This window comes from Amblyomma americanum, chromosome 2, assembly GCF_052857255.1.
Source record: "Amblyomma americanum isolate KBUSLIRL-KWMA chromosome 2, ASM5285725v1, whole genome shotgun sequence".
Lineage (NCBI taxonomy): Eukaryota > Metazoa > Arthropoda > Arachnida > Ixodida > Ixodidae > Amblyomma > Amblyomma americanum.
Window position 1 is genome coordinate 174462508 of NC_135498.1, and position 12347 is coordinate 174474854.

General features: G+C 46.5%; 1 protein-coding gene across 2 annotated transcripts; it reads left to right on the top strand.

The window, feature by feature from the left end:
• On the top strand, window positions 1-10904 carry LOC144122009 (uncharacterized). Of its 2 annotated transcripts, none has more exons than XM_077655510.1 (5): window positions 1-287; window positions 370-452; window positions 3494-3612; window positions 6055-7520; window positions 10809-10904. In XM_077655510.1, coding segments are annotated over exons 1-4 (396 nt in total). In that variant the 5' UTR covers window positions 1-94; the 3' UTR covers window positions 6056-7520; window positions 10809-10904. The 2 variants fall into 2 exon arrangements, with proteins under 2 accessions (XP_077511636.1, XP_077511637.1); XM_077655511.1 differs by having other exon boundaries at window positions 6055-6152.
• The last annotated feature ends 1443 nt before the right edge of the window (window positions 10905-12347 follow it).

Consider the following 12347-nt stretch of genomic DNA (forward strand, 5'->3'; position numbering starts at 1 on the left):
CCTGCGTGCCTTTTCCTCCACCACGCACGCCATTTTGCTTATTCTTCTCGTTGGCAGCAGCCCGTCAGTTGCACTAAAAAAAAAAAGAAGCAGAATGACACACGTGTTAGTAAGATGGATTACGGAGCGCGCGTGGGACGTTTACAGCGTGCGCGCCCTCGTGGACGCCGAGCTGAGCGTGCGCCTTCTCACCGAAGAAAATACGATAAAGAAAGTGCGGGGCCAGGTGGTCTCGGTTCGCTGGAAAGACGGCGAAGCGCCTGCAGAAGCGGAGCTCCTAGATTTCGGTGAGTTCGGAGCGTGGTCCCGGGAGTCGTCAAGGCACAATATAACTGGCTGTATGTGCTTTATGCTGTTAAAACGGCGCAGGCTCCGAACGAAGCATGGAAAAGAAAAGGGCGAACCTTGCAAAGGCTGCCGTGGCAACAAAGGAGCCGGAGGCTGCAGCAGAGGTGAGCGCTTGTCATCGCTACATTTTTCTGATGCATGGTGTCGTGTGTTTATTACATTTGTCAACCCGCGGTGTGACACGAGCTGTGACCAGTGGTTTGTGAAGAAAGCATAGTGAGGGTACAAAACGCGGAATTGGTTACCAAGACGAACACGCGCGTTCTTCTCGTGTGTCCTGTCACGTTCTGGATCTGTCGCGGTGGTTTTTGATGCAGATAAGAATAATTCTGGTACGATACAAATGTGTGCTGTTGCGTGCGTGCCCTAATTGCAGCGAGGTCAAATCCGCTGCTTGGCAAATTCCTTAGTGCGCCCGGTGTGTCAGAGATGACTGTGCGTGTTTTCTACGCTCTATGCTTTGTTTATGATCTTATTTATTTAGGTCATAGGCTCGTTTTTGTTCACACGAACACTGCTAAGTGTACCTTAGGCCCACTAGGCCCTGGGCCCACCAAGGTTTTCAGTAGCACGTCAACAAGACCGGATAGTATTCAAATTGTTTATAAAGCAATTCGGCCCAAAATCTAAGCAAGCATTGAGAGGTAGTGAGCGAAATGATAATTGATGGAAAAGGTCCTGATGGATGTAGACTAAGTGGGATGGGCATGATATATAAGGGAAAGCGGGGCAAAGCTCACACGCAACTACCATCTCATAACAGTGAAGTCAGCGGTTTACAGGGTGGCCATGCAGGCTGTAAAGGACAGACTGCAGGCTTGGGTGGAGAACGAGGGCATGCTAGGGGAGCCATAAAATGGGTTCTGAAAACAAAGATTAGAAGGCAAAATCTGTTGACGCAGTGCCTCAAGATCACTGAAAAGGAACACAGGCCCCTATGGCTAGCATTTTTGTGTATCAAGGGAGCTTACGAACCCATTATTCAAGAGGATTTTCAGGACATACTTGGCACATTAGATGTGAAAAATGCAGTAACTATCTTTTGAAACGTATCTATAAACGGAACAAAGTACATATAAAATGGAAGAAAATGTCTCTGAGCGTAAAGAGATGGGGGCGCAGGCAAGAATGTCGTCTGTCACCTTTGTTGTTTATGATGCACCCATAAGGATTGAGACCAAACTAGAGAGGAGGGGACTTGACGTTAACCTTTCTTTTTTCAAGCAAGGAGAATGAATTTGAACAGTCATTACCACAACTGATGTACTTGGATGATATAGTACTTATTGCTGACAACAAAGATTTGTGGTAGAGGGATACAGTAGGTCTGAAGTTTAAGGAAAAATCAGCAGTCATGACATTTGACAACTGAACATTTATTGAAAAAACAGCAGAGCTTATATGGATGTCGTGCGTGTAATCTGGCAAGCAATCTTAAAATGAAGATGAAGCATGAGAAAGCAGTTCAGTGGCAACCATGATGAAAACAATCGGTACGGCAAAGGGAAGGAAACCGAGCAGGTATGACACAACTAACCTGCGCAAAACCAAACAAAAACAACCTAGTGAAACGCTGACAGAAACACTAATTCTTTCTGAAAAATAGACACAGAAGGCTTGCTCACACACATATCTGACTACGGATGGCAACAGCCCCGACAATTTCTCTTTCCAACTGCCTCTTTCTTCCTATGATCTCTGCGCAATTTAGCTTAGGATAGCAGCCTTTACAACTGCGGCAGTGAACGGGCAGGGCAAGTCTTCCGGAACGGTCTTCCTACTCAAGGAATGCACATGGTCTTGCAAAAGAGTGTTTAAGCATCTGCCAGTTTGGCTGATATAAAATTGGCCACAGCTGAGGGGAATCTTATAAACCACCCCAGTTGCGCATGAGACATACTTCTTCGAATGTCTCATGCCACAAACTACAGGCGTCGAAATCTGCTTCCCCACCAAATTGAAGAGTTTTGAAAGCTTGCAGGGTGGACTTGACCATGTCAACGCCATATCTGCCTGAGATCTTAAGATTGTGGGAAATATTGTGAAGATACGGTAAGACTACATACTTATTTTGGCTAGCTGGCTCATGAGAAAAGGTGTCTTTCTTTTTCGTTGTCTGGCGAAGCTTTTTGAGCAGCGATTAGGCCACAGATCTTAAGCTTTGCCAGACGGCGAAAAAAGACACCTTTTCCCATGAGCCAGCTAGCCGTAATAAGTATGTGGTCTTACCATATCTTCATATTTCCCACAATCTTAAGACCTCAGGCACGTATGCCGTTGACGTGGTAATGCCTGCGCCCTGCAAGTTTTCAAAACTCATCAATTTCGTGGGGAAGCAGACTTCAACGCCTGTAGTTTGCAGGATGAGGCATTCGAAGAAGTATGTCTCATGCGCAACTGGGGTGGTTTATAAGATTACCCTCAGCTGTGGCCGATTTTGTATCGGCCAAACTGGCAGATGTTCAAACATTCGTTTGCAAGAGCATGCGCGTTCCTTGAGTAGGCCTGGAGGACCTGCCCTGCCTGTTCGCTGTCGCAGTTGTAAAGGCTGCCATCCTAAGATGAATTGCACAGATATCATAGGAAGAAGAAAGGGGCTGTTGGAAAGGGAAATTGTCGAGGCTGTTGCCATCCTGTGATCGGAGTCAGATATGTGTGTCAGCATGCCTTCTGTCTATTTTTCAGAAAGAATTAGTGTTTCTGTCAGCGTTTCACTAGGTTGTTTTTGCTTGGTTTTGCGCAGGTTAGTTGTCATCCTTGCTCGGTTTCCTTCCCTTCGCCGTACCGACTGTTTTTGTCATGGTTGCCATTGAACAGTTTTCTCATGCTTCATCTTCATTTTACGATTGCTTGCCAGAGTAGACACGCAACTGATCTATATAAGCTCTTCTGTTTTTCAATACATGCTCATTTGTCAGTACCGCCCTGTGTTGTCGCCTGCCTCACTCCCATCCTATTTTGCTGTTTTGCTCCTGACGTTGTATGCAGTTTACCAGCTGCAGGTAGTTCTTGCTGCCAGAAAAGATGCTGCTCTTTTTCTGTACCCTTTCTAGTGGAGAATTTCCAAGCTGCTGTATGAAAAATGCATTGACTTCTTGTAGGAAATCTGTGTCTGCTTGAACTCTTTCAATATTCATGGCTGCAGGATCACAGCGTGTGCCAGTGTGATGCAGCAAAGAAATTAGCGGAGATGGAGGACTATGTAAAGAATCTCGAGGACCGACTACACGTGGCAGAGGCTACAGATGGCAGAGAACAACGCTGGTGAGTTACATGTGTTGTCAAGTGTGTTCGTCTTATGCTAATTATGAGTCATGCAATAGCAACAGGGTAACATGTGCGCGAACCACCGCCGTGGCTCAGTGGTTATGGCGCTTGGCTGCTGGCCCGAAAGATGCAGGTTCGATCCCGGCCGCGGCGGTCGAATTTCGATGGAGGCGAGATTCTAGAGGCCCGTGTACTGTGCGATGTCAGTGCACGGCAAATAACCACAGGTGGTCGAAATTTCCGGAGCCCTTACTACGGCGTCTCTCAGCCTGAGTCGCTTCGGGACGTTAAACCCCATAAACCATATAGGCAGTCAGCTATGCACTCTTCATATGCCAAGGCTATACCAACCTGTGCCATTGTCTTAAACCTTCTACATGCTGCAACAAATTAGTGGTATTTGATGAGGTTGCGCCAAGGCAATGGCAGACTACTATTTCAGCCAGCAAGAGCTGCGGCTGATGTGAAGAATCTGAGGCTACCACCCAATATGCACAGCTGCTACTGTTTAACGTACAGAAGCATGATTCTGGTTCATTCTCCTAATATGTGATGAGAAAGATTATAGACTGAATCCAACCCTGTCCCGTTTCTTGGTGAATGCACATGCAAAAAACAAAATTGGTTCCAAGAGGCTCAAAAAATGCTAAATTTTGGTCCTGCTAGCCAAAGGGCTTCTTGTGCAGCACCATCACGTGTCACATAATGTCTGTGTAAGACGGGAAGAAAGGTTTCGGATGCATTCCAGATCGTATAGGTTGATTCCTCATATCTGATTTGTGCTTGCTAGCTGTAAATGTGCTGTCAATATTGGAGCGTCCAAATTGTTCAGTAAACCATGCTAATTTGGAATGTCAGCATGAAGAGTTAGTTTGTAAGATAAGGAGTTGTAACTAAATTCTGCGCATTACATTCATGGGTTGGCATACTGTGACCACACTATGCAAGCGTGATCTTGAACCTGTCTTTGCTGGATGTCTTCTTCCACGCAAGCTTGAAGTATGTGTTACAGTTTGAGGAGGTCTGAGCAGAGTCTCTTCATTACAAACACTTAACAAGGAAGCAGCAAAGAGTGTGGAAAGCACATAGCAAAGCTACTCCTTGTGACTACTCCTTAAGACGAGGACTGCATTTGCGCTATAAAACACTTTCTCTGAAGAGGTGCCATGCCTGACTGCAATTAAGAAACCTGTCATAGCCTTGTATACACTTATCTAGTAGTGCCTCAGCACTGGCCTCTGCTATGCCTTGAAATGGCAGTAGGTCACGCTTGCATTGTGGCATCATAACTTCAGCGAAGCGAAGTGGCCGTGCTCATCCTGGAATGATCGCTGTGCTCGTGGTGGCCTCTTGATTCCTTGTCTTTTGCTTACCGAGTTCCTTGAATAGGAATGCATTTTGGAGTGCTAGCGTCGTGATATAGAAGCGTTGTCGCATTCCAGTTTTTCAATCTCGAGGGCTTCTTTTAAGTCTCTCTCAAAAAAACCACGCTACAGCGATATTTAAGAAGACAACCTAAATTAGAATTTCTCAGCTTCCTTTGCAATTTTTGCACAGAAAAATTTGCTGATGTTAAAGTTACGATATTTCACTCATTTTTAATTCGTTACACAAGTACATTTTTTGTACCCCAACCTGTACTCATGTTCCCCTTACTTAATGCCTTCGGGCCGTTAAGAGACCAAAAAGTAAGTATGCAGAGCTGCCTACAATTTTGCTCCACGAAAATGTTGGAGCAACACGTCATTTTTAAACCATGGTATTTTCACTTAGGGCCTGCATGCTCCAGAATTCTTGGCCATTCCTGCCCTGCATTGTATCTAGTCGTGAGCAATATGAAAGGAAAAAGAATTTGAGCATTCATTTATTTGTTATTTCATGGTTATGTGTGACAAGCACACCTTTTTCTATCGTAGGCTGGGCAATTGCGCTAGTCAGTAAAGATGCATTTAGGGTGGAACAGCGCAAACGAACGAAAGACAGAAAATGAACAAAGAGCACAAAGGCAAGTAATCATTTGTAAGCTCCTTGTTCCTTTTTTTTACTTCGTCCGTTTGCTCTGTTCCAATCAAAAATACGATTTCTTGGTTTCCTGTTGGTTTCTCATATCCATAATTATTCTCAAATTTACAGGAGAAATAAGAATATTCGCACTTCAGTGCCTCTGTTCCCTCTCACATTGCTCATGAATGACTCCATTGTGGCCATTATGGCTGATTCAAAGGATGGACAAAAGTACAGATTCCAAGCGTGCATAGTATATTACATTACTCAATGTCATATTGTGCACCTTGACTGCAGATTGTGCATGCAGTAACAAGCGAGCATGTTTACGCCCAAAGATTTTTTTATGGGACCTGTTTCCATGCAACCTTTGCATGCAGTGCAGTGATTGTGAGTATTCCTGCTTCAACCTGAGCTTTTCATGTCTGCCTCTAGAGTCTTTTGCCATGGTGAAGAAGGCCAGTAAACTGGTGAGGAGACTGCAGGCCCTCCAAGAAGCGCCAAGGCAGGCAGGCGTGCCAAAGGCAGACACTGTAAGCATTTGCTTTCTGAAAGGTATTTGTCCTAGTTAGAAGGAAAGCAAGAGCACTGGCACTACTGTAGATGCTTGCAGGAACACTAAGGACGGAGCAGTGAGCAATGGATAGCAAGATATAGGTGTGGCGTTGTTCGATGGCAAGAGGGCAACATTAATGTAGCATTAACATAAGCTTCTGGAAGCCTACATGTCATGCTGCCACTACTGTGAGTGTGAGATGCATGGTGACTTTGGCAGTTGATTTTGTGAAACCAAAAGGGAGGCACATTTTGGTGTGTGAAAACAAATTTGGAGTGGAACCTGAAGTATTTGTTTTGGGGGAGAGGAAATAAATTGCATTGCCATGTATGGTTTGCAGATAGGGAATCAAGGATACAGTACTTGAAGCAGAAGCAGGATTTGACTGTACAGTAAAACCTCGTTAATTCGAAATCGCTTAATTCGAACTTCCGGTTAATTCGAACTGACGGCCGGGTCCCGGCAAAGCCCTGTGTATTTCAATGGGTCAAAACTCCCGATAATTCGAATATGCCGGTATCCACGTCGGTTAATTCGAACTAGGCGCCGATGGCTGGCATTGCTCCTCGCATATAGAAGTCACCTCGTAGCAAATACAATGCGCTGAAAATTTAAAAAAATGCAGAATGATGAGAAAAAAAAATAAGCCAGCACGCATGTCAGCACGCACGAGGTGAGACGTGAATTTCGTTGCCCGAACCAACCCTCCGGTGCATGCCGTAGCAGGTTTTCGCTGCCGGAGCGTCGAAGCATTGGCTTGTCTATTTTTGGCTGACGCGCGGTCACGCGGGTAGCCACCCTACCGCGGGCGCCGCCTATGCTCCGGCCACGGTGGCTCCGGCGCAAGCCGTTGCAGCAGGTCAACTAAAGGACTACCTTGCCGATTACTCGCTCAGCGATGTGTTCAATGCAGATGAAACCGCGCTTTATTTTAAGTTGCTGCCGAACAAGAGTGTCAGTTACAAAGGCGACACGTGTTCAGGCGGGAAGAGAAGCAAGGAAAGAGTGACGGTGTTGGTGTTGTTGCATCTGGGTTGCAAGCCCCAAGGGTAGCGTTGGCCTGGCGGCCTGGGGCAAAGCTGGAAACATCCGAAGGTCCCGGCAAAGGATGTTTCCAGCTTTGCCCCAGGCCGCCAGGCCAACGCTACCCTTGGGGCTTGCAACCCAGATGCAACAACTGGTTGCCAGCGGTGGGATCCCGACAACGGAGGCCAGCAGCGAAGATATGCGGTCAACTGTATGCTGAGCAGCACAACGACCATCCGGGAGCAGTGCAACGAGCCCTGTGTGATGACTGGTTGCCTGCAGCGGAACGACTGCGCTGAATTCTTGGCTGCAAGGTTTGGTGAGTGCGGGACTTTCTTCTTCTGAGTTTTGCCAGGCTTTTGTTAGTGTCAGAAACAGAGCTGGTAATTGTGGTTGTCGTTGCTGCCGGGTTAGTTTGCGGCAAGACAATAGTAGGCAGTAGAGAAAGCAGCATTCGGAGCAGCCATGGATTTGAAGTCGTTGCGCAAACCGAAATTGCTGGAGCTTGCAAGAGAGTTGGGTCTGGATGTCTCAGACAAACTCAGAAAACCAGAACTGCTAAGGGCTATTCTTGAGTTGGAGGCTGAGGATGACGAGCTGTCGGAATGCCTTGAGACCATTGAGGAGAGGGAACAAAAAGAAAAAGAGAAAAACGAGCGCGAACGTAAAGAGCAAAAAGAGAAAGACGAGCGCGAACGTAAAGAACAAAAAGAGAAAGAGGAGCGAGAACGTAAAGAACAAAAAGAGAAAGAGAAAGAAGAGCGCGACCGTCAACACGCTTTGGAAATGAAGCGTCTCGAGGTAGAGATGGAACGCGCTCGTAATGGAAGTCAGGCACACGGTGCAGGAGAACGGGTATCGTTCAAAATGACTGACCTGATGCGGCCGTTTAAGCTTGGAGAGGACATTGGTTTGTTCCTGGTTAACTTTGAGCGAACGTGCGAGAAGCAGGGGTTCTCTCGGGAGACTTCGATTCCTTCCTTCGAGTAACGTGGTCGCCCTGACCGGCTGCTCTTTTGCGATGCCAGAATAAACAAGTTGTTCTGTTGCCAGTCGACTCATCCTTTGCCGGGACCTTCGAATGTTTCCAGCTTTGCCCCAGGCCGCCAGGCCAACGCTACCCTTGGGGCTTGCAACCCAAATGCAACAGTGTGCGCAAACGCGACTGGCACGGAACGGTGCCGCTTGCTAGTTATAGGCAAAGCAGCGAAGCCTCGCTGCTTTAAAAGGCTAAAAACTCTTCCTGTTGATTATACTTTGAACAGAAAGTCGTGGATGACGCGAGCAATTTTCACGGATTGGCTGCGCACACTCGACAGGAAGTTCGCGGCACAGAACAGGAATGTTCTGTTGTTCGTCGACAACTGTTCAGCCCATTGCGACATCAGCGTACTGAAGGCGATCCGTCTGGCATTTCTGCCGAAAAACACTACGGCTGTGCTGCAGCCTATGGACCTTGGGGTTATTAAAAACCTCAAAACACTGTACAGGCGCCACCTCCTAGAGCGGATTCTTGTGTGTATGGACAGCGGCAAATCGTACGACGTCAATCTCCTCGGAGTCTGCCACATGCTGGCAACATCGTGGAATGCTGTCAAGGCGGACACAGTCGCGAACTGTTATCGAAAGTGCGGCTTCATTGAAGGCCCAGAAGCCTGCAGCACGGCAGAGCTGGATGCTCAGTGTGATGACTCCGTCGCGCTGCACCCTGCCTACGCTGCTTTATCGGAGGGTGTTGACTTCCAGAGCTTCGTAGACGTTGACAGCGGCGTGGAGACATCGGGGCCGTTAAGCGATGCCGAGATTATTGAAGCGGCCTGCGGTGACCAGATGCCGCACAACTCGGGCGCGGCGAGCACAGCTGACAGCGACGACGAGTCCGACGGAGGCGACGATCCATTGCCACCCCCGAGTGCATGTGAAACAGCGTCAGCACTCAATCTGGCTGCGCGCTACTTCTCCGCCGATGATAATTCGGACGCTGCGTTGGAGCTGTTGGGCAAGTTGCAGACGATGCTTGTCGAGTCACGGCAAAGAAAACGAAAACAAATGCGCATCACCGATTATTTTTCTCTTTGATATGCTTTGCCAATCTGCTGTTAATAAACATGTTTTTGAAGCATAGTGCCATATTTAATCATTAAGCTTGCTGCTTACGCGAATGCATTTTGATGTTAGCTCCAACCGCATAAACAAATTAACTTTATTTCCTTCGACATTCGGGCTCTATGATTTTAATTCGCGCAATCGCCCGCCGCAAATGTGTAGTAGCGCCTAGTAAGAGATAACGATCTCAGATATGCCTGTTTTAGCTTCGGCCCGTGCTGCCGGGCGTGATGGCCGCTTTTTTTAGCGCCCGCTCGTTAATTCAAACTCCGCTTAATTCGAACAATTTTCCGGTCCCCCTCGAGTTCGAATTAACGAGGTTTTACTGTAGTGCCTCGGCATTAGCTATTGCAAAAAGAAACTTTAAAAAGGGTATAGTGTATGTCTAGTCAGTAATATGCTATAGCTGCAAAGAGGCAGAAAGGACATAGTTGCAGAGAGCTGGACAGTCACCACACTGAACTCACTGAACTCACACTGAACACTGGACGCATTGGCCAGGTATGCAACCGCTGATCACGGCTGTGGTATGAGGAAAATGTGACCCATTGTTCTGAGAAGTAACAGCCCAAAATGAGTCAGATAGCATATGCTTGTGAGAGATTGCTTTTGTTTACTGATTGCATACATTTTCTGAATTTGCTTCGGAAGTGCAGTAGATTCTAGAGTCGAAATATAGTCCTGAACCCGCTTACAGGGTACCGTTTTGCTTGAATTTAATGCACCTTTGATTGTAACAGTCAGAAAAAAAGTGTAATGGCTTCGATTCTAACCTGCACCATGTGTTCATGCTTAAATTTACCGTGTTCTCATTCGTAAAAATGGTCTTTTGTTGCGATCGCTTGAATGTCATGATGTAAATGATGCCACTGGCTCACTTGCCTTGTCTCATCTGGCTCATCAGCATCAGTATCATAGTGATCGCTCATTACTGCAAAGTGCCTCGTTTTACTGTGCTGTTGTACAAACAGTTCCGCGGGTTTCACCTTTGCAGTAGTTTATAGTTTCTGCGCAAGTGCGCAGCATAGCCGAATGATACTGGGTAGAGCCGTATAGCAAACAAAATAGCGACCACGTTGTAGCATCCCTGATATCTAATTTGTCACGTCTTTATTTATGGTGACATGCTTTGGCTTCCATTATAAGGCGACCAGCCCCCGCCCCCACCCCTCCCACTTCAGATATTCGAATTTTAGAAAGTAGATTGACTTACAATCGTGTAAATACAGCACTTAGTACATTATTCACCATTTCCTGAATTGGGTTTTTTAAGTCTGAGGGCGTGCATGTGTTAGGGGTTGTTTAATTGATCGCCAGTTTGTGCATTAAAACTTTCTTTGCTGTATAAGGATTTCTTTTCATTTTGCCAGTGTCTTTTTCTGTGCAATTATTATTTACTCTTGTCTCATACATTTGCTGAGAATTTTGAGTAACATTGCTGCCTTGAACTGCATATGCAACTTGCAAAATGCATGGATTCTTTTTCTGTGTGTGCTTGCAGGGTACACGTGCGGCCGATTTCCTGCGGCCACACTGCTGCAGCTGAAAAATAGCCTCTCTTCTATGCTGAGTAGGGAAATAAAATAATTTGACAGAAGTTCGTATGTATCTGACCATGCATGCAAGCCAGCTTTTGATTTTAAAAGTTTTTTGGCTGTTTTTTTGCATGTCTTTTCAAACATATGGATCCTTCTATTTATATCTTTACATGTACCCACCAAAATGATGGTGCCCACTTCACGAGGCTCGTACAGTTTTCAGATCACTCATTACACATTTGCTGCTTCAAAGCTGCAGTAGCTAGAAAACTAATCTCGTCTTGCCACTATGCGGTAGAAGATTGACCAACAGAAGATTAAGTATGTGATGGTAGAGCCCAAAGGCACCAGCTGACTTTCCACATGCCGCGCAAGTGTTTGTCCTGCCTTGCCGGCATAGCAAGGAGGACTTTTTATATCAGATACTGCATTAAAACATGCCAGAATGTTACTCTGCCATCACATGATACTCAACTATGCACTGGGCAAAAAGGCAGTAAAACATTAGAAATGCAACTGATCAGCATCAAAGATTCTAATGCAGAAGCTCTTTCATCTGACATCAGAGACCGAAAAAGAAGGCATCAGAAAAGCATGCATTAGAAACACACTAGAACCACGGTGGCCAATTTGTTTTAGAAAGCCATTAGGAATTCATAAGGAAAAGTCGCAAGAAAGTCATGAGAGACTCAAATGAGTTTAATTCGTAAAGTCATCAGAATTTCCAAAGACACACGCGTTCACACAAGCGTTGTTCGGCGCGGAGTTTCCGAACAGCTGGACGAACAAACACTTCGGAGAAGGTTGTCTTGAAAGCAGACAAGGTGCGGATGTCCACCTCGTGGTTCCGATACCACAGGTTAGCCACGCCGGTGAGGTAAAAAATTACGTTATTTAGTTTGGTGGCATCGTCCCATTTGTTGTAAAGGCTCACCCTCTCGTAAGACGTGAGCCAATCTTCAACATCCTGTTCATCGGTCCCACTGAAGATGGCCGGGTCCCGTTGGCGAAGGGAGTCGGCGCAGGTAACAGCTGGGCCCACTTGCACGGCTTGATGTTGAACGTCGTCAGGCATCGCAGGTGGCGGGAGAGTACGGTTGCGCAATTCCAGGGCTGTTACCCGGCTCCTCCACCAAATGTAAGGCGGGGGTTTATTTAAAAGAGCTGGGAGGAAGGGAGCAGCGGCGAGAACAATCCGAGGGCAACCAGGTCGGGCACAGACACACGTGGCGATAGCAATACGGCTGACGCGCAGGGCCATCTTCTTCGTTTTCACGAGTCATCTGCTTTGTCTGGGTCATCATCTTCACATAACATTTAATAAAAAAGAACAAGAAATATACATACACACTTTTGATCAATACAGGTAACGTTAAGACAGCCTCCAACGCGGCCGGACTGCTTTACCTTGCCAGTGTCGCATTAGTTACTGAAGTTGCTGAAAGTCAGCAGTACAAAGAGATGACAGAAAAAATTGGCAAATCTTGGCCTTCAGTGCGATC

Bases quoted from the DNA above. Each gene is read 5' to 3' on its own strand.
- LOC144122009 (XM_077655510.1), top strand. From the start codon at position 95: ATGACACACGTGTTAGTAAGATGGATTACGGAGCGCGCGTGGGACGTT. The intron at 288-369 runs GTGAGTTCGGAG...AAAACGGCGCAG, and splicing joins AGCGGAGCTCCTAGATTTCG to GCTCCGAACGAAGCATGGAA. The intron at 453-3,493 runs GTGAGCGCTTGT...TCATGGCTGCAG, and splicing joins AGCCGGAGGCTGCAGCAGAG to GATCACAGCGTGTGCCAGTG.